The 25240-nt window shown below is 41.1% G+C and overlaps 1 protein-coding gene across 1 annotated transcript; it reads right to left on the bottom strand.

Annotated features, from left to right (window-relative positions):
- Nucleotides 1–488: 488 nt before the first annotated feature.
- On the bottom strand, nt 489–25037 carry LOC116735530 (trinucleotide repeat-containing gene 6A protein). The gene is made up of 23 exons (XM_032587483.1): nt 24770–25037; nt 19253–21241; nt 18976–19147; nt 17981–18435; nt 17733–17864; nt 16140–16295; nt 13572–13760; nt 13322–13482; nt 13131–13205; nt 12214–12378; nt 11561–11704; nt 11185–11304; nt 9901–10035; nt 9719–9790; nt 9489–9630; nt 8719–8868; nt 8448–8618; nt 8223–8363; nt 7640–7747; nt 7258–7488; nt 7072–7142; nt 6824–6963; nt 489–5687 (listed from the first exon to the last, which is right to left on the bottom strand). Exons 2-23 carry the CDS (start codon nt 20997–20999, stop codon nt 5339–5341), a joined length of 5226 nt encoding a protein of 1741 aa, XP_032443374.1. The 5' UTR covers nt 21000–21241; nt 24770–25037; the 3' UTR covers nt 489–5338.
- Between the last annotated feature and the right edge of the window lie 203 nt (nt 25038–25240).

Raw genomic sequence — 25240 nt, 5'->3', positions numbered from 1 at the left:
AGAGCACACTGGAGTTGGTTTTCTATACCATGTAATATCAGGCGACTTAATTTTTTTTTTTAATGTTTTTTTTTTTTTTGTCAATTTATACCCATACAAATAAAGATTGTCCTTCAAAAAGTGCAGATTCCACTGAAGTTAAGATAAAATCCTTTGATGAGCCAAGGAAGACATTTGGAAAATGAAAGCAAAAGGTACTTCCTGTTCTGTTTGTTGGAAAGGACCGCGTCCTCTCGATGATTATAGACACTGTAAGCTTATATTTATATATATATATGTATATATTATGTATAGTTTCAACAGTCTCCCCAAAGCAATGTGCATAATAGGTTTAAAGGTGATCCAACTACACACTGTGGATTGATAGAATCTCTATAAAAAACATTGTAGTTGTGTAAAATTTGCAGTTTCACCGGCCAAGCTGGGAAAATAAATGGACTTTGCAAATCTTAACCTGTCCTCTTTCTGCTACAACTGGCCCTGCTAGGTAATAAAGGTTTATCAGGTTTTGTGTTTTTTTTTTTTGTTTGTTTTTTCTTTGCTTTATTTTTAAAGTTTATTAGAAGCAGTACAATTCAAAGATGGCACATGTTTGAGGAACGTTATTGGGAATCCCATCTCGAGCTGCGTTTCTACAAAGGGATTTTTTTTTTTTTTAAATTTCTTTTTAATATAATTTAGAGAACAGAAAACCCAAGGTGGACATGGAAGCCTGGGTTCAACACTCCACTGCATAGTCTCTCTGAGCAACACCCGACCCCGAGAAAGAGAAAGGGGAACAAAAATAAAAGGTAAAAATAAATCCCACCCGCCCCCGACCCACATCTTTGTGCTGGTTAGACTAAAGCTTTTCAGGGTTTGTACATGTGTGGTCATACTAAGTGTAAAACAAAAGACAGCAGATTCTCACAGTTTTTGTTTTTCTTAAAAAAAAAAAAAAAAAAGCCTTAGCACTTTTGATCGACTGTAGGAGCCGTTGGGTGTGTGTTATGATGTAATATAGCATTTTAGTCACAGGATAGTTAAGAGAAATAACACAAGTCACATTATTTGTACTTTAAATATATATAAAAAACAAAAAGTAGTAGAGTATCACCAGTGACCTTCCCTCCTCTCCTACCAATCTCTTTCCTTCTTTCCTCCCCTCTTCTGGCCCTGTCGTCAAGCTGCTTGGCAGCGTTTTGGGGATTGTACATTGCTCATGGTGGTTTTCCTCATGTCATCTTTTTGCAAATGTTTTTGTTTTTTTTTCTTCAAGCATTTAACATTGTCCAGCTTTTTAAATACACATATGCACACATACCGCTTTAAAAAACACAACAACAAAAAAAACAAATCCCTTTCCTTCCCTAACAACCCTCCCTCCTCGATTTGGCATAAGTTCACTCTCTCTCACACACACACGTGCATCTTCACTCACACACACACTAACAGTAGATTGAACAAGACAGAAAGATAGAACAATTCTGCTGGGAACAAAAAAAAACAACAATATTATTACCGAGAGGCGTTTTACAGACGTTGCTTGTCCCTTCTCTAACAGCGCTAGCGATACCACCTCTGGGGCTGCTCAGAGCTCAGTCATCGTCCCACTAACGTTTAAGGTAAGGGTACTAAAGTAGGACAAAACCGCTCTTAAATAGCGCAGGAAAAATGTGCATTGCTAAAAAGAAAACAAAACCATCCCACCCCCAAAATAAATCAGAATGAACAAAGTCCTTTTAAACGAGCAGAAAGGGAATATGGACAGATTGGGGTTGACTTGCCCCATATTTTCTTGTCAGTTTCTTTTTCACTTTTGGATCGTCTCCCCTGTAATTGAGCTTAGGGTTTGGATGTGGGAGAGTTGATTCAAGATAAGCCAGCAAGGAAGCGAGCGGAACCCTGTGTGTCCCTGAAAACGAGCCTTATAAGTCACATCCTCTTGCCTGAGTCACAAAGGGGTTACAAAAAAAGGAGAAAGAAAAAAAATATCCCCCAAAAAACCAACTATTTTCAGTCATAAGAATCTCCCGCCATGATCGCCAGGCATGGTCAGAACATTCCCCCTGCTTTTTAACCCCCCACCTCCTCAACAATAAACCACGAGCAGCAGCTGCAGTTCCTGCTCCGTCCCATGCGGTGGCGACATGGCTGAAGATGCAGAATGGGTCAAATCGGAGCTCCGCTGAGCCTTTTTAACCGTTTCCACTACAATCCGAGGCGAGGAAAAAACAAAAACAACAACAAAAAAAAACTAAGCACCGTCGTCTGCAGCTGCAGCTCACGCCACACAATAGTTACCCTGTCGCTAAGCTAAATCCTCGCCCGCCCGTATGACCCCGACCCGAATGACCCCGACCCGACTCCGGTGCTTCCTCCAATCCGCCCAAGTGCAAAATCCAAGGCTCCTCGGTTCATTCTGTCAATTTAAGTTAACTAAAAAAAAAAAAACCCCTAAAAACACAGTTCAGATGTTCCACTTGATAACTTCACCAAGACAAAAGCACAAATAAGATATATATTTATATATATATTTATAGTTTAAGCAAAGAGATGTGGAATTAAGTAAACTAATCCTTGTTTTTGTATGATTGAATTATTTGGTAGAGAGCATTCAATACTGGCACACACCACTGTCAAGTCTGGCTAATACTCGAGGTTTATTCACTACATACGCCTTAAAGTCGTTTATTGTATATATTCACGGTGAAACTTCAAAAAAAAAAAACAACAAAAAAAAAAAAACAAAACACAACAAAAGCCGAAAAGCTTGTAGTACTTCTGAAATAAAAACTCTATATTGGTGTTGGGGGGGTGTTAATGTGTGCACGCCAACACACACACACACGCATAGCAGGCTGAACACGGGAAGAGAAAAGTAAAAATAACACGAGAAAAAGAAAATTAAGGTCCATGGCTTCGCTAATGCTGATCTCTCGTCCAACGTGCTCTGAAGCTTTCGCTCTGTCGCGCTAAAAATTGTGCATCATAGTAACTCAACAATCACTGGTATATAGGTAAATTTAATGTTCACGCAAGTATTTCTTTTGAAATCAACAGTTACATTCACACTGTTCTCTCGCTTTCTCACACACACACACACAAACAAATTTATGACGTCAGAAACTTCAGATGAGTACCCCACCCTTCCCAGACGCAAAGGATGGGAAGAGAAAACCAACCAACCAAAAACATGAAAGAAACAAAAAATAAAGAAAACAAAAACAGTACAACAATACAATCATATTCTATTTGTAAACAGGTAGAAGCCACTTGACTTGTTGCATCTTCGGACACATTTAGGATCAAGGCAATGAAATGTGGACGACTTTTGCACTGTTAAAATATCTTCAACCAAATATTTTTTGTTGTTTTTTTTTCTTCGTTTTTTGTTGTTGTATACCTTTTTTTAAAACACATTTGTGGCAATGATTATAAGCAACAAAACTAAACAAAAAAAAAAAAAAGCGTGTAGTCGTACTTAATGAAACATTTCAAACATTTCTTCTTTTGAGAGACAGGGAACAAAAATGAAAAGAAAAACCTCTCGGCAGGCCTCGTGAATACGAGAGGCTACAGTATGCATAGATACAGATTTTGCCTTTTCTCTTGTTTTTGTTTTTTTTTATTATTATCATAAGTGACCAGACATTTTACACTCACATTAAAAACAGTCCCCAAAGTTTCTACAACAATGGAGTGGAGGAGGAGGAGGAGGAGGAGAGCGGGATGGAGGAAGAGAGGGAGCGCTGGGATGATTTACAGTCCCTCCTCCGTCCTTCCCACCGTCTTTACCGGGAACGCTCCTCCTCCTTCAAAAAAAGACAGCATATTGAAAGCAGTGTGTGAGCTTCTCCAGCTTTAAAGCAGTTATTTGGCAGAGGAAAAAAAAAAAATTATAAGAAAAAAAAAAAAGACCTTTACATAGTTTTCAGTGCTAGATGTTGGATTTTCCTTTCCTACAAGGAGTAGTAGTAATTTTATTTTTTTTTTTGTTTGTTTTTGTTTTTAAATTCAACTACAAGGGGCGAGGGGGAAACTGGCTTGATTTCCTGAGAACCATTGCTGGTTATTTAGCAGACAAGAAGAGGAATAGTTTAAATAACCAACGCCATGGCCAAGAAAAAAAAAAAAAAAAACAAACAAAAAAACACTGATCCGAATTCCCAGAGTTACAACGCATCGTCTTCATCCTCAAGAGTTTTTTTTTTTTTTGTTTGCTTTTTTCTATTTCTTTTTATAATTTTTATATACACTTTTTTTTTTTTAGCTTTTTAAATTTTTTTTATTGTATTTTTATTTTAGTTTATCTTCTCTTTAAAATGAAGAATGGACACACGTTCTGCCTCCTAAGTCTTGTAAACAAGAGGTTGCAGTGTGGCACCTCCAAAAAACATTGAAAGCCTATTCTGAAAGTGCTGTTCCCTCCCCGCCCCGCTAGGGGGCGACCGGGAGGGCTTGCTAGATAGGCCCCGCCCACTTACTTAGAGCGGGAGAGGCTTGCTAGTCCCAGCTGCGGCTACAGTCCTTTGCACTGCAGAGCTCAACTTTCTTTAGTTTTAAAACAAAAATTGGTGCAATACTTTTAAATGTCACTTATTCTTTTCATTTTTCTTTCTTTCTTTCTATCACCAGATAATCATCCTAAGTCAGGCTTTTATTCTTGAACTTATCTGTTGATCTTGAACTCCACAACAACCAGTAAGGTAGGTGTGCCAAGGCAGAGAGGAGCGCACATATACTCATTCACAATGCAATCACAAACACACAAAGTACTCGCGCGCACACGTACGATAAGGACCTCAATGAGTAAACAGCTACACTGGAAAAAACTGGCTGCTCCCTCTATATTGCAGATTATATATACTGAGAAAAAAACCACATTCAGTGCAAAGTTAAAAAAAGCTCATACTCCAACATTGTCAAACAAAACGCCAAAAAAAAAAAAAAATGAAAATGTTGAAAATAAAAGAATTGGAATTCAAATAAACATGACGAATGAAACAAAATATATAATAATAATAATAATAATGAACTTGACTGAAGCTTTTTTCGGTCTGAAAGAGCACTACCTGGAAGCAAATATCCATCCGTTCACATTATAGAATTGGCCTGCATGATTCAAGTATTCTGACTGATATGTTTTTGGGCTAAAACAAAGTGGACATATGTGCAGAAAGAGAAACGTAACTTGTATTCCACAGGGGGAGACACCACGGCCCCCCGTTTTGTTGAATATCTTCTAAGTGAGAAAGAGTCCCAACCAGAGCGGTTGCGTTTAGAACTACTCTTTTCTTTCCGTTTTCTTCAGCTGATTATTGACTATTCTCTACTGACCCGTCTCCCGTCTGGCGCTTCACATGGAGTCCCCGCCCCCCGTCAGGTGGTCCACCGGGAGGAAGGAGCTGATTGGAGAGGGGCTGCTGATCCGCCCCGGCTCAGTGGCGCTGGGGTTCCCCCACAGGCTACTGGAGTAGTTGGACCCGCCCCACAGAGAGGATCTGTGCAGGTCGCCGCTGTTCCACTGGTTGGGCTCAGAGGCGCGGCTGGGGAAGGGGTGAGACTGATCCATTCGACTTTGAGAGGAACCGATGGCCTGCCAGCCAGAGGAGGGCGTGGCCAGTGACTGCCCTTGTGCAAAGAAGCGGCTGATTTCCTCCTCGCTGGCGAACTCAGCCAGTATAGTAGTGTTCCCCAAAACACACCTGCAGGGAGACGAAGACGAGTTTATGTTTGCCCCGACACAAAACCCTGAGTAGAGCTGTTGAAAGCAAAAAGGAGGGTTCATGCATTTTTTTCTACAGTAGAATTTAAGCACTTTTCCAGGATTTTCAGTCGTTTTTCAGACTTTTCCAGCATCGCATTTGAGACAAAAACAACACATAGAAACTAAAAAAAAATAGATAAATTCAATTCATCATTATATGATGTTTAGTACTGTTAATGATATTGTATTTTACATTCTACATCTAGGACGAGATAAACTAAAATATAACAACATTTTATGTTTTGAAATGTTTCCTTCACACCGGACAGATCCAAGAACAAAACACCAATTTAACTAAAAACCTTCCCAATTTCAATAATGCTGTTTAATGTATAAAATACAAGTCAAGCTTTATTTCAACTACACAGATCAATAATTCAATGAGCCAATATTTATTATATTGGAATAATCCAAATGAAGCACATTAAGGTAAATTGCCTTCCTGCTCAAATTAATTGGTTTAAAGCACAATACGCAAAAAAAGTTACAAAATAAATCATATATAAAAACCATATATATATGGTATTAAGCAAATAGAAATAATTTAGGTAATTATAGCTGACCTAAAACAATAAATGTTTGGTATAATTTAACTTAAGACAGTAAGAAAAAAAAAGTGTGTGTCTTTTTATTAGGCGTATGAAAACAACGATTTCCAAATTTAGGCTTTTAATTTAACGTTGGATTGAAATTTATTATAAAACTTTGCAGTTTGAATATCAAGCACATTTAAGAACTTTTTTACTTCAGATAGAAAGGGGCTTAAATACAAAAGCTCACAAAACTTCACATTTATATATATATATATATATATATATATATATAAGAAAAAGAAAAAAGTTTCTTCGTACTTTACTTTTAAGTTGTGTAGGTCTATCATATTATATCTCAATGCAGTAAATTCAAGTTTGTGGTTGCAAAATGGCAAATTGTATAAAAGTTTAAGGAAATAAATATTTTGCGATGTCAAAGCTGATGGAAAGAAACGTGTTCGCGAATGATATGAAAAGTTGTATGATTGACATTCTATAAAAAGTCTGTTGGTGAAAATAAATGTTATTAGTTCCTTCTTACATGTGCAGGCTCTTCTGGGCCTTGGCGGCTTCATCCTTTGAGCTGTAGCAAACCACAGCGTTACCATGTGGCAGGTTGAGGTGGAATGTGATCAGAGGGCCATGCTGCATGCACAGAGTCCTCAGAGTAGAGCCGTCAATCTGGGAACCCAAAATGAGCACGTAAGCTAAAACATCAAGCACTTGGATAGTAATAAACATTTAATTTGGGCTGTTTTTTTTCAGATTTATCTAAACTACTTTGAGTACCTGAGGTGTGAGATTTTTCAGAACAAGCCACTGGGTTCTCCCTGAGCTGCTGCTGTCACCCCAACTGGAGCCTGATTAATAAAAAGACAATACATCATTTAAAATATCAACAAAAAAAGAGAGAGAGAGAAACATCTCACTCTGTCTCCCAATAGTAAAATTATAGAAACATCCATGCTGTCTCACCAGGTGTGTATCTGGACTCAGAGGAGCTCCAGCCTCCCAGCCTCAGGGCAGAGCCGTCCCAGCCGGAGGAGGCGGGGCTGGGCTTCTGGCTAGTGAGGCCGGGCGGTGGTCTGGAGGGGGCTGCTACTGGCAGCGGCTTAGGAGACAGGGGGACCTTCCAAAGCTCATGGGCTAAAGAGGAGTTGGACACAGAACCGCTGCCAGGAGACCACTTTGACTCACTGGGTCTAGCTGCAAGGAGGGGGGAGACAGAGTTTGATTTTATTTAGAAAATGCAGAACTATGGACGTCTGATCCTTGGAAAGAGTATATTTACAGAAAGACGGGTTGATTTAGAGCCACGACGTGATTCCTGAGTCCTGAGATTGAGTGTGAAACGTACCTGAAGTGCTTTGTGCTGTACTGGTGAGGGAACCGCTGTGGCTGGAGGCACGAATGGATGACCAGGCACTGTTAGAAGGCATCGTGGTGTTCAGTGATGAGGATGGCCCTGGGAAACCATAGCAACAGCGTTATTTCTATTCTGTAATCCTATTTAAAGGAGTGCAAAGTTTGGAGTTTCTGGTGAATCACCAATCTTTAATGAAAAACCTGATTTGCCAATTCCGATTTTGGTGGATACCATTTTTCTTGTCTACAAAGTCGCTAAATGGGCAACAGTGGGATGACTTTTGTTAACCGTGTAGGTGCAGACGTGACCTGGTGGGCGGGTCAGTCAGTCAGTCCTCTTTTACAGCAGAGAAAAAAGGGGATAGTGGCTCAATTTCAGACCTTTGCAGCGGTAGATAAGGTCAGTTTCTCAAGTATCGGTTGGTCTCCGATCTCTCAAGGTTAAATAGAGGCCAATTTATTGGTTGACTTGACTCCTCCGAGTACCCTTATTTACAAAACTTACAATCACATCTTCGCATTTGAAGAAAGGAAGTAAGATGGGCGACATTTTAAAGACGTTTGCTGTGGCCTACCGTTGTTCCTGTCCCTGAGGAGGTCTGTGTCGCGGACGGTGTTGATGGAAAAGTTGTTGATGACACTACCAGGGGTCACATAAGGGTCAGTCTCAGGGTCGATGTTGGGGTAACCTTTCCAAGGCTCCCCGGGCCGGAACTCTGCAGATAGTCGTCCACAATTATTAGCAGTCATTCAAAAGAAACTATTTAAAAATAATTTTCCTATGCTGACGGGGCCTCTACCTGGGGGCCAGGTGACAGTATTTCCATGGGGAGGAGGGGAGTTGGCACGGGGTGGCCAGCCATCCCCCACAGAGCCCATTGATTGACCAGGAGGACTCAGGGGAGACAGGCCGGGAGACAGGAAATCATAGAAAGGAGAGTCGTCCAGACGGAGTCCAGACGACATAGCACCTGTAGGATGAAATCTCAGGCTTAGAGACGCAAACAAGTCTACAAGCAGACAGCGGTTTTTCAATGTGCCGTTACTAAATGCACTTCAGGAGTCACGTACCAGGTTTGCTGTTCTGCTCCAAGGGGTCAGCAGCCCAAAGTTTCTTCAGTCTGGACTGGGGCAGCTCTTTGTAGTTCACAGCTCCTCCGCCACTGCTGCTTCCACCCCCAACACCCATGTCAAGGTTTACATTCTGGTTAGAGTTCAAGCCTGATGGCAAGAGATGGAGGCAGAGGTCAGGAACAGCGAGAGTACCATCAACTTGATGAAAAGTATTCACGCCATTTTAACTTCTTCACATTTTTCACGTCACAACCACAAACCTCACTGCTGAACTGAAACGTGGAATGAATTTGTTTCAGTCAATCTGAGTCGAATCTTTGCAGAACATTCAGTCTCTACAACTGAGTCTTTTGGAATATTTTTGCCCACTTCTCTTTGCTAAAACAAGGTTTCCCTCTGGAAACCTGCTCAGCACAGTGGTAAGTCCACCAGCGGCCCACCGTGCAGCAACTATAAACGTAGCTTAATCCATCTAAAACCCTATCTAAAATAAATGACGCTTCCCCTGGTGGGAGTCCCGCCAGGCTTATGGTACACTAGGAGAACCCTGCTAATAAAGCTCAAGCTCAGTTAGATGAGATTAAGATTACTTAGCATCTGAACATCAGTTTTCATATCTTGTTACCAACAACAAGTAAGATTTCTTATGGCTTCCCTTCCTTCTTCACCCATACTTCAGTAAACCACAAATAAAAATATGGCAACCCCATTTGAAATCTGAGAAACTCTGTCTGGTGATTTAGATGATTGACTAGGAATCGACATACCAAAGGAGAAGTTGCCGAAGGACCCAATGGAGGAAGCGTCCTTCTGCAGGTCTGGGGTGTTTTGGGACAAGTAGTTGTCGGGGTACGGTTTGAGTTGCCGTGGAGGCTGCATCATTGATGGAGACGAACCAATGGGACGTGTCTGTGGAGGAAGGAAGCAACTTTAAGACATTTTACCTGCATCTGGTGGAAGTTGGCTTGAAATTAGGAAACATGTTGGACCAACTCACCTGTTCAGTCTGACGACCCATGGGCATGGCCCTCTGGCTTTGAACCTTTTGCTGTTGCTGAAAGAGAAGACGCTGCAGACAGACGACAGAGTCAAAACACAGAACAAGAATCACACCAACCCTTTAATGACAGTTTGAGCATTTTAAGCAAGCGGGGTCTATGCAAGCCTCCAATTTCATACTTGTAACTGGCTGATCTGGTTGAGCTGTGTCAGCTGGTTGAGCTGGGAGAGTTGGTTGAGCACAGCCACCTGCTGACCAAAGAGAGGGTTCAAACCACCGTTAGCTCCTGGGTACTTCAGCAGAGAGGGAGGGACCTGGACCAACAGAGAAGGATGCAGGTTTAAGTTAAGATCTGGCGTCTTTGAAAGATGAAATGAGACAGAAAAACACCATGATGTTCTTCCTCAAAGTGAAGTGGCTTGTAAAGCGCCACCTAGCTTGTGACTCCATTTGCTGAATTAAGCTCTGACTGGATATAAAGGCTGCATTGTCTTTATTTGAGACGCAATTTAAGTAAACAAAGCCAGTAGTTCTTCCGGTTTTGCAATGTTATCTTGACCATATCAACGAATATATTTAGATGGAAATTAGCTACAATAAAACGGTATAATCTGGAGTGCATTTTGGAGACAGAAAAATAAACATAAAATTAGGTGAATAAAGGTAATTTTTCATACTGCAATCGGCTAGCAGAACTTATAGATGTGTTATTTAACGTTACATTTGAAATGTACATACTGAGCAAAATGTCACAAAACTCCAATAATAGTAAATAAACAAGTAAATAAATTATAATGAAAACTATCAATATCAATATATACAATAAAGATGAATGGGAGCTTATTAGTCTTATGCAAACAGATGGTCATAGTTGAAAATGAGAATTTGTTCTTCTGCCAAAAATAAAAGAAAAACTAAAAAAAAAAAATTATGACTAAAATTGATAATTTACGGTTTTTATACTCGAGTCTGGACTGGATTTTACTCTTTTATATACTTTTTGATACTGCAATCAGAATGAGCCAAACACTAAAAGCTGCAATCTATAGTCTAGTCAAAGCTTGTTAAAATAAAAATTGTGATTCTTATGTTGGCATGAAAAATGTTTTGGTTTCTCCCTCAAAACTGTAAAAATGTCAGGTTTTCCATCTTGAACCAAATCTTTTCTATCAAATGAATGGGAATTTTGGCATCGCATTTTTTCTAATTTCTTGCAGATATTTCAAGCATTAGCTAAAAGACACAAACAGGAGATTTACACAAGACCTTCATGTAATTAAAAAATTCAACAAGTTTGTTCTGTTTCTTTTTTTTACTTGTTTTCCAAAAATAAAAGATAGAAAAGTACAAATTTCTGGCAGGTTTAAAGAGTCCAAGAGTTTCAAAAAACAAAAACAAATGGTTAACAGTTGATGAATGCCGCATGATTATAATACAATTACTGCATTGTTAGTTTGTTCTACCTGAGAGGGAAGGATGGTTGGAGGCACTTGGTTGCGAAGATTGGGTTGAGGTGGGGGTTGGGACTGGGGGCCTCCTCGGCCCTGTGCTGCGCTGCCGCCACCCAACATGGGGTTTACATTCTGAGGAGGAAAAAGAAACAAAAGGAAAGAAAAAATAAACCATTTTACATAAAGTTATTTAAACAACCAAAATGTAACAAGAAAAACGACCAACCACATGCTTTTTAACAGTTTAAGGTCTAAGATTTAATAAATGCCAGGAATTTAGTGGAAAGTAAGTCACAACGCCAGCCACGTAATGTGAAGAACAAACAAATCTGAAAGCTCAAAATAAAAAAACAAAACAAACAACCACTCATCATCCTTCCACACTCACCTGCGGAGCAGCCCCAGAACTAGAGTGGGAAGGGGATGGCCCGGAGTTGAAACGGGGGATAGGCTGAGCAGAATTGCAAGGGGAAAGGCTCATGCTTTGATTGGAGGAGAGCTCATCAGAAGCAGGGCTATCATAAGCGGAAAGCTGCAGAAATAAAGGCCCAGCGCGCACGGCACATGGACGGCAAGCACAGAGGGACAGGAAGCATGTCAGCAGCCAAATAAGCACAGAGAGGGAAGGGAAGAAAAGAGACAGTAATTAATTTTGCATAACGAGGAGGGTGAAAGAGAAAATTCTGGACTCTAGGGTGCGAGAGAAAAGTGCAGCGAAGCAAAAACAGATTTGGGATCGAGTCGAAGCACAATAGAAAACAGACCCGAAAATTTAAACTAAAAGGAAAAGCATGAACCTCGCAGCAATCTTGTCAAACTCCATATGAGAGGCCATTTATCAAGTCAAATTCGTGACAAAACTACAAGTAATGCTGTGCAGCAACTGAGAAGAGTTCAAACTGATAACATAAAAAAAACAAAAAAAACACTGCAGACATGCAATGTGTCAGAACAACCACTTAGGGGCAGAAGAGTGCAAAGAAAGCAACAGCTAACCAGACATCCCTCCCATCTAAAGGCTTCATAACTGAAGCTGCGTACCTTCTCAAAGTAAGGACGATCTACGACAGAGTCCTTGTGATACTGGTGTCGAGAAACTGTGTTCTTCCCCATGACGCCGTTGTAGTCCCCCATGCTGCTCATGTCCATACGTTTGTCCGTCCCCATGCCTGATCCTGGTTTCATGGACTCATCAGGAGAGTCCCTCTGCAAAGGCAAGAAGATTTAGATTTAACCTACATTGTTTGAGGAATATAATCAAGAATTTATACACAGAAAGCATTTGGCAGGCAGAAAAACTTAACATAAATAAACACCAAAAGCCAGTTTTGTTTCTACAAGTGCATCTCCTATTGAAAATATCACTGAAAATCTTTCAATTTCCTACATAAAAAAGTTGAGCCTCTTCACTCTGCTTCCAGACTCAGACCTTGATTTTCAAATGGTGTGCAAAGTTTAAATTGAATCTAAAATGATGAAATTAAGAGTCCTTTATCTCTTTAGCAACAGGTAACTTCTGACATCGTCTCTGGTCCAGGAATGCAGCAGCTGCTGTATACGTGTGTCTGTGGCTCTTAAAGCAATAAAATCTACAAACTTCTAAATTGGCGTTTTCTTCACATTCCCATCAAGACAGAATACGTTTGTACAACTTATTCTACCAGTTTTTCCTTTCCATAAAACTTTCCATTTATATGCTGAAAATGCAGCAATCTGAACAACTAGCGTCATTCTGTGCAGACCATGATATCTCTGGGCTGTATATTTGTGTATGTATATTTTTTGTATATATTGAATTACTGAAATCAATTTCATTTTTTAAAGTTCTTAAAAATATACCTATATTTTAAGCATGTTTTTCCACTCATCTCTTCAGTGTCCAAGTTGTACTAATGATGTGAGATTATTGAAACATTCAAACAGAAACTGAACTTTGAACAGAATAGGATGAAGCTTACAGAGAAAGACATGCTGTTGAACTGGGTGATAAAAGGTTTCCAAGGATCGTCCTGCTTGTTGACTGGTTTGTTCATCTGAAACACAGATTTAAAAAAGCAACAGAGACTCTTAGTTTGTCAACAAAAAAAGGGGAAAAAAATTAAAGTATTTCTGCCTTTTTTAATATAATTGTGTGTGTAATTCGACAGACCTTGTTGGGGCCTTTTTGCTTGTAGTTCCACGTGTTCTGGTCATGAGACCGGTTGTCCTGTTGGTTGTTGGTCCACATCCCAATCTCTACCTCCTCTTCCTGGTCCCAGCTGTTGCTCATGGACACGTCCTCACTACCCCATGTCTCCATAGGCTTGGGACCTGCAAATATTAAGAAAAGATGTAACGACAAGAAAACAAAAATAGGCAGTACGGTACATATGTGAGGTGAAAACCTGCCATCCACCTACCGGACTTGTGCTGATTGCCCCATCCTGACCCAGATTCTCTGACGTCCTTGTTGGGTTCATCCCAGCTAGCGCTGGTGTCCATGGGCTTCCCCCAGGCAGATGTCCCGTTGTCCACCGTCACAGGTGGACCAGCAGAAGGTTCCCCCCATGAGGAAGACTCCTTCTGCTGAGAGTAGGGCTCCCCCCAACCTGCAGAAGTGGAGAACACCATATGAGCCGCTGTGAAATTTCTAAAGTGTCCTCTTCAGTAGTTGAGACATTGTTGGCATTCAGAAGCACTTCTCTTTTCTTAAACACAGGGAGCTTCTGCAATCAGTCAAACCTCTGGTGTTTAGACAGCTTTTTTAGTCTGCTTTAACTAAGAAAGGGTTACGCCAATGCCAGTTTGATTAAGCAAGTGTTTATTTAGATGTTTAGCCTTTATATAGTGAGAAACGGGTTCAAAAGGCTCTTGTTACAGCTGACCCCACAGACCTGCAGCTTTCTCCTTCCACAGGAGGAGTTTGGGGGGAATGCCAGGGATAGCTTCTTATAAAAATAGGACTGACCACGGGGTACCCAGAGGTTTCAAAGGCCCTCCAGTAAATGTGCATACAGTTGTAAACTTGCATAAGCCAACATTCATTAAGGGCAAATCTTGATATTGATGGACACTAGAGGTGGGTATTATATTGTTTATCATTTATCGTGATACATTTTGTCACAACATACAATGTTTCGTGATACAAACATTCCAATTAATGTTTAGAAAATCCAAAAAATGTCCGGCTCATCGGCAATGTGACATGCATATTGTGTTGGGATAGTGCAATTTACGATTATGCAGACCCAATATGCACGCCTTGTAGCAGAACACCAAAATTTCCAAGTCAAAATCTGCTATTTAGATCGTTAACCTTTCAGTTTATTACAAAATAACTCAATTTAACATCAGTCAGAATTAGAGGTGGTTGTTACATTAGAGTCCATTTAAACCAGAGTTTCAGCAGCTGTCACCAACTCAAATGTAATACCTTTGACACCATTGTCAGATCTATTGTCTCCAAAAACATGTACAAACTTCGTCCAGTCAACTGTTGATAAATGTGCACTTTCCAATGATGGACACAAAAAAAGCTAGCTAGCAAGAGTAGGTTAGCAGTGAGTCACAGGGTGTAATGAAGATGTCTGCATGTAACTAAAGCTTTTGCCTGACATAAAAGTCCCACAAGAAAAAACAGACTATGCAACATTAAATAGTCCTACCAAGACAACACTTAAGATCTGTAATTAATATATATAAACCCAACTTATTTTTTAAAATTAATGTAGGACTTTTTAAGGCCTTCATTGTAGGTACACTAACTTAAGACTTTTTAAGGATGTGCAGACATCCTGTAAACAGTCCTCCAAATGTATTCTGCCCATTTTGTAGCTTTTAGTAACTTTAAACATCTGGGTAAAAAAAAAGAAGCATCCTCACATCATGAGGTTGTTAGCATCTACCATTTTATTTCTAAGAAGTAGAATTTTTTTCTCTTTGAAATTGTGCAAAACATTGTGAGGCTCTATTCCTATCATGCAAAAATATCTTAATGTTTATGAAAAATATGACAAATGAATATGTGCAAAACACTGAGGTTGTTGTAGTTGGTTCACTGCACAAGGACATCTGAATGGGCTCAACACCCTATTTGTGCATTTCTCTTTCTCAGGCCCTTTCTGCAGAATAGCTGCCTTACACTGAAAACGTTCCCATTACCAACGCAGAAGACCTCCTCCTTTGCCATTCATGTTCTCTCTTGCTCTTTTCTACTTCAACTTAACAAAAGTGTATGTGCAGAATTGCTGGGTGAACAAAAAACAAAAGAAAGAAAAAAGAAGAGGTGAATGAGAAAAAGAAAAAAAAAGTGATGCTCTTAGCATTCCAGAGGGATGACTCAACTAGCTTTTGGAAAAAGCTCTCAGCGCAGGCAACACAGTAAGAGGACTGAGAAAGGGTTTTACTGGCTCAGTTTTTGCCCATGTAGCTCTGAAAAACATGCACGTGTTATTTGTGAGCATCCGCACAAATAACACATTTTAAGTCAGAATTTGATGAATAACTGCTCACTTAATGTGATATATTTACCTAAAAGTTGAAACTTGCATGCATGATCTGCTTTGAGATTACTTCATACAATTTAAGAATATACCCCAAGTTCCATAACTTGCATATACTAGGTAAGGTCATTTTATTTATTTATTTTCAGTAACAAGGCAATTCAAAGTGCTTCACATGAATTATAATGAAATACAAACACGATACCAAAATAAATTGTTCTCCCAAAGTTATAGTTGTTTTCCTGTGGGTCCAATCAAACTGTAAATCTTAATATTTTTATTTCTTAAAAATGACAACTTTTATGCCGTTTTTTTATACATCATGTAAAAACAGAAATATCTGTCATGTTTTGGATTTATCCCTTCACTCTCTGTAATGAAATGTCAGCCTGTCAAGAGTTTTCCTCTTTATTGTATCAACAGAAATTTAAATACAATAGTGAAAAAGGCCATTCGTATGTGCGTGTTAATATGTTTGCAACCTACTTGAAGTGGAGGTTTTGTCCTGGTTGACGTGCTGCACAGGCGGCGGCATTGAGCAGTGTGCTGGGTGGGGTTTATTCTGAGAGGGTGGGGCCATGGGCTCCGGATCTGACTGAGTGGTCCTGTTCCACATGTTGACAGCGCCTCCACTGTATTTACCTGTGAAAAGTTTCCAATATTTTTATAAATAGTATGTTTTTATTTTTCAGGCACAAATATGCAAGGACATTTTGGATATTTTTTTTTCAATGAGCCTACTCAGCTGAATAATTCTTTGAATACAAATATGCTACTAACATACAGCCTTAAACCTTGTGCAAATCTGAAAGCTTCATTTGTCTGTCACTTTGCAATAAAAAAAGATTTTCAATCATACTTAAGTGCTCAGCTGTTAGTTACCTTTAATGGTTTAATGTAAGGCCTATTTTTTTAAAATCAGTCTCTTTAACTAGGATAGCTCAGTTTTCGAGTCCTTCCCATATCGGCTCACCAGGGCCAAAAGGCCGGAGTCCACCCTGACAACTCTGATGGCTCAAATTAGCATCCCTTCTTCAATTGTAAATGTGGTCGTTGACCGTCAGGCCAGAAGGTAGGAATGTGAATAGTCCATGTTGGGGGTGGGTGCAATCTATGATGGAGGCAGCTCTACAGTAGACTCTCCTGTAGGTAGTGCTCTTCAGTTTAGTTTTGAAGCATACATGAAGTGTTTTTGGAGAGATGTGACCTTTTGCAGCTGATCCATGATGTTGTGCTGCATTATCCAGGTCATTTTGCCAAATGTACATAGAGTTTGCAAAACATACAATCTGTTTCAAGAAATGTGCAAAGGTTTTTCTAAAAGAAATTAGTAATGTTTCTCTTTGAAATAAAGCTAAGAGGGTATAAAATGACAGTTTAGAAAGAGCAGCATGCACAGCGTGGTTGAGACTGAGGATACCACCAAAAGGAAGCCAAACACGGTCACAGATTACAACAAAACAAAGTGTGGTGTGGATGTGATGGACCAAATGGTGCGGGAGTACAGCGTGCGTGCAGGAACACGGAGATGGCCAGTTGCGGTGTTCTACAACCTGATTGACATGGCAGCACTGAATGCACATGTGCTTTATCAGGCATGCACTGGGGTGAAGGAGAGACGGGTAGACTTCCTTGTTGAACTTGCTAAAGAGTTCGGTAACTCTCATGTGAATGAGAAGAAGGCACACAAGGAGAAACTGCTTCGGGAACAACCTTCCACACCCAGCCCAGGCAAAAGGGCGAAGTGTCAGGTCAACCAGCGAACATTTTTCTCCTCAAACATTGTCCTGAGCCGTATGCAACGAAATTTCGTTCTTTATACACCCTGTGCATTGAAAATGACAACAAAGTCAGTCTAAGTCGAAGTCGAAGTCTAAGTCTATTGTGCAACTGTGAGATGCGTTGAGGCCATTACCAGGGTACTGATAAGGTAATGGCCCTATTTACTGAACAAAAGCACCTGCTAGATAAAATCCTTCAGGCCAGTTGGACTATCGAAGCCGAAATAGGTATACGTCAAAGTGGACTAACTTGAGCTATTCTAGTGTTAAAGAGATTAGTATTTGAATTGGTCATTACCAGGATCTCCCCAGGCTGCAGTTCCGTCATCGATCTCCATCCTCCGACGGATGGACTCCGGAGAAGGTTCCTCCCATCCAGTTGCAACGTTCTCCTTCTGGCCTACAGCAGGCATTGGACCACCAAGCCAGCCTGAAATAACAAAACCCTGGCATTAGCTTGTTTATTCCTCTCAAAACATTTCACTATAAACGCATTCAGTTCAGCTATGATCAATTCTAGCAACGACAAACCCTCTTGATCCCCACCTGTGGGTTTGCTGGAACCCTGGTTGCCCCTGGACGTGCTGGATTCAGGACCTTTACTCCATTCGTTAGAAGGTTTAGTGTTGGCTTCCCCCCAGTTCTGAGCTCCATGGTTGTTCTTCCCTGGCTCACCCCAGCCTTGGTTGGGCTTGTGGACCGGGTCTCCCCAGTTGGAGCTGGGGTTTGGAGTGCTCTGGTCAGGAGTATTCGATCCTCCGCTGCCTACCCAGGTGCTGCTGCTGCTGGTGGTCCGGCTCGGCTCACTCCAACATCCGGAGCCGGAGCGGTCGCTGTCGCTGTCCCACCCCACTGAACCAGCGCCCTTCTGAGGTTCCCCCCAGTGGTTGCTGACTCCTGTTCTGGTGCCATCGACACCGCTGCCCCATCCTTCACTACTGTTTCCACTGTTGGATCCCCATCCCTGCTGTGTTTTGGGTGTATTAGTCCATGTCATTGACCTAAAGGGGGGAAAAAAGATTGGTAAATTATAAATACACACTGAAAAACAAAAAACATAATAAAATTGTTATTGATAAGTATGGTTGAGAGAACATTCGGAGGGAAAAAGTGATTACTAATATGAAGGAATACCAGGATCTAAAAGTTTTTAATTAAAAAAAGAAGCAACAATTGGCTCTACTTCTAAAATCACATAGATAAAGTACTGTTACAGATGCATTATAATACACGCTGAACAAATATTCTGGTATGAAACCCCAATTTAATTCTTGTAACAAGCTGATATCAGCTGGTTAATAAGTCTGGTTAACCGATATTCTAATCATACACCTATGAATGATGGTTGCCGCTCATTTTTTCTTTCAGCCAGCTGAGCAACAGCAAGAGGTATTCGAAAAGTGAGAGTTGCAAAGCAAAATTTTCAACTTTCTGGTTTTTAAACCATTAAAAAGTAAAAAAAGAAACTCTCAAAATAACTTCTTAAAACCATGATCAGCAACCCCTGCTTGTATACAGCTGGAAAGTTGGGCAATGCTTACCTGTCGTCTTTAACGTTGTTGTTCCAGGTGTTGCTGCTGTTACCACCCTTGTAACTGGATCCATCATCCCAGCCACCTCCTCCTTTACTGTCCCAACCTGATGTTTGTTTCTGCTCTCCCCAGCCAGAGCCTCCACCATCAGGGCCTGAGCTGCTTGGCCCAACCCCCCAACCTGCAAGAACATCCAAGACACAATGATCAACTTTCCATCTCAATGGTTTTATAGTAGGAGCAGTAGGTTTATGTTGAATATTTCAGATTAAGGACCAGCTCCTACCTCCAGAGGTCTGGGAGGGAGCTGCCGTTGTTGCTGTGCCCCAGCTGGAACCCCCGCTGCTCTGCTTTCTTTCATCCCCTTTAGGACCCTGATTGACCATAGGAGAATTGACATCCCAAGCGGTGTTCTGTCGTATGGGCGTTTGTCCCCATCCAGTGTTGGACAGAACCCTCGGGTCCACATCGGCCCGGGTTATGGCTGGCGTCATCGACGGGGTATGGTCGACTTTCTTGCGGTTTCCTCCTTTAGACTGGTTGACGTCTCTGTCTGAGCTGGATCGACCTCCGGCGCTTTCACAACTTCCTTCGCTTCCTCCGGAGCGGCCCCAGCCTCCAGTGACACCTCCCAGGCCCTGACTACCACCGCCTGCTCCTGCTCCTCCCATACCCATAGCGTCATCCTCGAGGCTCTTCCACCCATTGTTGGTAGAACTTCCTTTCTGAATTCCTGCTTCTGAATTGTTACCAGTCGTCGCCGATCCCCATTCTCCGTTTGACATTTTGCTGTTAGAGGTGGAAGAAGATGATGACGACGACGAGGAAGAGGAGGATGCGCTGCTCCCCCACGGGCGAGGGATCCCTGCTGGAGGGCCCACAGTAGTTTGGTTTCCACTTCCAGGAGCTTGGCCTGTAGAGCCTGGGATTTGATTAGGGCCAACGCTCCAGGACAAGTTACTTTGAGGCTGGTTCGGGGTGTTGGTGGGCCCTTGGTCCGACCGTGGGGCCCCAGTGTTATTGTGGTTATTATTACTCTTAAAAGCAGCAATAGAGGAGTTCTGGGAGTTCACAGTGTCTACATTAAGGGGGCTTTTGTCTACAGGGTAGGTAGCTGCGCCCCAAGGCGTACCAAAAGCCCCAGTACCCCCTGATTCTCCTTGAGGGTGCTGGGGAGCTAATGAAGGGCTCCCATTGGCCAGCGGCCCCCCATTTCCTCCTCCAATGGAGCCCCAGGAACGCTCCCCGCTGAGCAGGTGTGAGGCGGTAGAGTCTGGTGGACTAGAGGTCACTGTGGCGTTAGTAGTAGTAGTAGTATTCATCATGATAGTGTTATTTGGTCCATTGGGTTCAGTGTTAAGGTTGCTAGGCAGCAGACCACCATTGCCACTGTTGCTGCCTCCTAACACCTTGCTGCTCGATGTACCATTATTCACCTCAGTGTCTTCCATCATACTGCTGCTGTCTGGAGCTGCCATGCCCCCCCAGGCCATTATGGGCCCCTGGTGAGGAACTACACCCAGTTTGGAAGTCATCCCCTGAGCCGGTGGAGGCCTTTGGCCCTGGCACACCGGGTTTGGGGTTGTATTCTGTGGCCAGGCACCGTGGTTGGCATTTGGGTTTAAAATGTTTGGGTTTGACCCTCCATTTATATAAGAGTTGCTTCCACCGATTGTGTTCATGTTGCTGCCTGACTGGGAGCCCCATACACCACTACCGCCAAATAGCTTGTTGTTGTGGTTACTCATATTATTGCTGCCAATACTGCTGGACCCAGCCATGGAGTAGTGTGAGGATCCGGTGATATTGTTTTCATTATTTGCGTTGCTTAAGGTTCCGATGCCTCCGACCTGACAAATGTTGCTGTCTCCGTTCACGCCGACACCAACCATCATGGTGGATGTCAGAGAGGAGGGGGAAGAAGCTGTTGAGGACACGGAAGAAGAAGTGTTGGCTGACATCATCATCACTGTAGTTGCAGCAAGGCCGAGGTTCTTCTCTGAACCGACTGAAGAGTTAGAATCTGCATCCATGCATTCTGATGCCAACTCCGGATCAGACCCTGAACCACAGCCAGAGGAGGATGAGGAGCAAGAAAATGAAGAGGAGGAGGGAGGCCAGACAGAGGAGCTGGGTGAACAAGTGTTATTGGATTTGTCGGAACTCCCGTCACCTAGGACTTTGCTCCAGTTGCTGTTACCATCACTGCTGCACGGGGAGCCAGAGGACCAGGAGGAAGGCTCATACTGGGAATCCAAGCCAGGATGCTCCAAACCTGAGGAGAACAGGATAGGACGCTGTTGAGATTTGAGCGTAGAAGCAGCTGTAAAAAATGCAAAACTATCCATCCTGAAGCTAGAACTGGTTCGTGAAAGACCTAAAATGAAGTCTAGTTAAACTTTTACTCCTCTATAGGAGGGCCATTCCAGGGTGGTTACAGATTCTCCAAAAAGCCTGAGGACTAATAGTTGATTTGAACCCCTTTCCACCTGGATACTTTCAGGAAGGGACTTTAATAATCCAATAAATTCCTAGTTAGATCTCCTAATGTCCCAAGCAGGGATCTTCAACCCTTACAATCCAAAGAGTAATTTTTGCTCTCAGCCCAGTTAAATAAACTGGTTTAGGGGCTGCAAATGTCAAGTGATCTTTTTTTTTTTGGGGGGGGGGGGGGGGGGGGGGGGACAACTTGTGATTTTTTATATAGAAAATTTGTTATTGAAAACTTAAAAATTTACTTCTATTTTCAGGTTTTAGAGAAAAAAAACTTTTGAATGAGTACATTTTAAAATGGTGCTTTAAAGAAAAAATTATCTAAAAATTAGTTACTGGTATTTTTAGTACCATAATGAAAATCTGCTAAAACCTGCAGATATTATAGTTATATTTAAAATGAGTTAGCAATTTAAAGACAAAGTCATCAAGAGCCTAAAGCCTCAGGTTGCAGACCCCTGGTTCAGTGTTTTAATTTAAAACAATATTAAAATAGTATTGTAATAGTAGCTCTGTAAAAGCTACAGTGCTACTATACATTACCAACATTTTGGTAATGTTGATTACCAAACATTGCTTCCCAGGCTTCAGTTATTACATTAATAAGAATTGTTTAATCATCTTACAAACTCTGCGACTGATCTCTCACTGACGCCACTTCATCCCAAAACAACTATAGACAACATCCAACTGTACGAGTAGTCCATTACGCCACAAAAGAAGAGAAACAGACCTCCATTAATACTACAAACAATGGTTTGGTGTATTAAGTCCGTTAGATGGTTTTCATTTAACTCCTCATTCACAATCTTATATATTGCCATTTTGTCCAATCTTTAATTTGCCAACTGTTCTGAATGCCATTGCTGCCAAAAGTAAGCATGGACACAGCTGCCACCATTTTGTCTCCTCAGCAGGACACAAAAGCATGCCAAAGCTATTAAAGAAGATTCAGTGAGGCAGGCGACTGGCTGCTGACGAGCCGTTGGAGGGCATAGGAAGGATGCCAACTGCATGAGGAAAAAGAAGTTGGCAAGGGGGAGGAAATGAAGGCATCTAAGATGGAAGACCAACAGCATTCAGATCTGGCATGTTTCTAAAATTAGATTTCACAGACTGCATCCAGTTATCCCCCCCTTCACCATTAAACACCCATTCTGTCACTGTGGCGTCTGCCTAAATCTCCAGGAGGCATATTTACTCTAGTAATTCTGTCATATTGCATTAGTATGTGGTTCTCATAGCAGGAAACAAAAGTTTGACACTAAAACCAAAGCTCAATGAACCCTGATAATTTGACCATTGTATAAAAACCAATCAGGAGAATATTTAATGCAACAATTACATTTTCAATCACAATTCAAAAGATGAGGGTGGTCTGTTTCAATGATTAACAGTACAAAACTTGGGTTAGTAATGCCATTTCAAAATGAAAGCATCTAATGCAGCTCCCCATCTCCAGGTACAAACAGGAAGTGTTCAGAATGATGTGGTTCCTCTGGTTAACTAGTAATGAACTTGTCAGATTTCTTAACCTTCTCTTTTCCCTAAACCTGGCGGGACAGCCAAATAATAATAATGCAAGGCATGTTATCAATTAAACAAACAATTCTCTATGAAAATTGTCACCCGAGATGCAACTTTCTGCCAAGCTTTACAATAAAACCATGAATGAAAATATAGTCCACTTCAATATTTACGTAGTTTATTATGAAGGCATTTAAAATTTAGTCTCATTCCATTTGTAAGAAGAAAATATATATTAGTGATAAAAATATTATTGAAAAAGTATTTCTAATAATGTTAACATTTAGGCTGCAGGGTAATTCTACCAGCTTCCAATGATCTGTTTTACAAAAAATTGTGATTTCAACTGGTGATTGTGACATTTGGTTTGTTTTTGTTAGTGAAGAAAGTTCCTAAACCAGAAAGACAGTTTAATGAAGACAAGTTTTGTAGCTGGTGTATCATGTCAACAGGACTGGCTGCAAGTCGGCTAAACACAACCAGACGTCTGAATGTTTTCAATTCTTTTTCCTTTAAACAATCTTCACTTCTAAAGCCTCCATCTGAAAAAAATAGTCCCTCTCCAGCGCAACTTACTATGTTTGCCAGATCTTTCCTTACGCCCTTCAACATTCCCTTCCTCTCCCATTTATCTCCATTCCACCGATAAGCAATGAACACAATGCACCGTCAATAAAGGTCAAGACCCAGTCTCACAATTTCTTAAAGCAAACAATCATCATAGGGCATTACAGGAAAAAAGGGCATGCAGACAGAAAGTTCAGGAAGAAGCCATAATGTTGTGTCACCTGTTTGATTAGGGGAATGGCTGACGGAATCCCGAATGGGAGCCATGCCTGGAAACAGAAAGCAAAGGATCAGGCTTGAAAGGGGACAGAGACAGAAAAAGGTTTTAGAAATTGTTAAAGCTGAAATGCAATTCAATGAGAATCTAGTAATGCAGAGCGCTAATGTCAAGAACATTCAAGAGAATAAAAGCTTGCAGTATGTTAGTAGCCAGTGTATGCACAAACATTTAGGGCAATAAGTAACTATTGCCTTACTAAATTCATTGTTCTGACGATTAATCAGATTTTTTAAAAACATGCATATTCTGCAGATTTTTCATTCACCCACTAAAGATTTTACACAACGGTAGAAAAACATTTTTAAAAAGACAAGAAAAATAAGTTTCTTTTTTGTATAAGACAGACATTATACTGCATTTTAATCATTTCAGCCCTACCTACATTTACAGTTATCTTTAGTCAGACTTTATGACTTATAATGTGTTTTCACTTTTGATGAATTAAGGATCTCTGCAAATCAAGTGTTTATTTCTTCATAATCATCAAAAAACGTATATTGGTGTCAACTAGAACACCTATCCATGCATTCCTAAATGCTCAAATCAATAAAAGCTAATTTATTGATTTTCATTGAGGGTGTAATAGAATATAAACATATTTATGTAATTGAATAGTTGTAAAAATGAGTCAGGTAGACATTATTGCACATACAATCAAAAGAACATATTCCTTTGATGCAACAGGATGCTCACTCAAATGGTTAACTATTTCCCTTACATTATGGTTCTCTTATACTAATTCTTCAAAATTGAATCATAATAAAAGTGTTTAGTGAGTTTAAGCAAAAGGACGCCTCCACCACATTCAGATCCATCTAAGTGAACATTTGTTTACAGGCCCTCCTCAGGACTGACATCCATGGCAAACAGTGCGTTTATAAAGCCTGGTGTCACCATAGGAAAACATAGAAGCTCCTTTTGCTTTTCACAGTTTACCTTTGAGTGCCACTGGTGGCTGCAGCTCCTGGCTGGACAGGAGGGCTTCCCCGACTTCGGTGGAGAACAGGCGACCTTTGGTTCCCAGGGTGACAACGGGGAGGTCAGCGGTCAAAGCTTGGTTTAGCGGAGCCTCAAGGGTGTGAGGTGAGGAGGCAGAGCTTGTCAGAGCAGGCAGCAGGCTGATCAGCCCCCCTTGGCATTGCTGGGGACTTTGTGTGTGTGGGTGTGTGTATGGATGGGGAAGGGGACTAGGGGGCTGTGGTTTTGATTAAGGTCTTTGTCTTGACCAGGTATGCTCTGGCACTGCAAAAAAGAAGAGAGAAAAACGTTATTAGTGTTTTTTAAACAACTATACTAAGCCTGGCGGGCCACCTGGCTTTACTTGTGCACCCACCAGGCTAACCACTGCTTATGTATTTAAGCCTTTTTAAAATGTTTGCATTTTTAAGACCTTATAGTTGGTGTTAA

The sequence above is a fragment of the Xiphophorus hellerii genome, chromosome 16 (assembly GCF_003331165.1).
Source record: "Xiphophorus hellerii strain 12219 chromosome 16, Xiphophorus_hellerii-4.1, whole genome shotgun sequence".
NCBI classification, from domain to species: Eukaryota; Metazoa; Chordata; class Actinopteri; order Cyprinodontiformes; family Poeciliidae; genus Xiphophorus; species Xiphophorus hellerii.
Note: the sequence above shows the minus strand (reverse complement) of the source record. Positions and strands in the feature narration are given on the sequence as shown.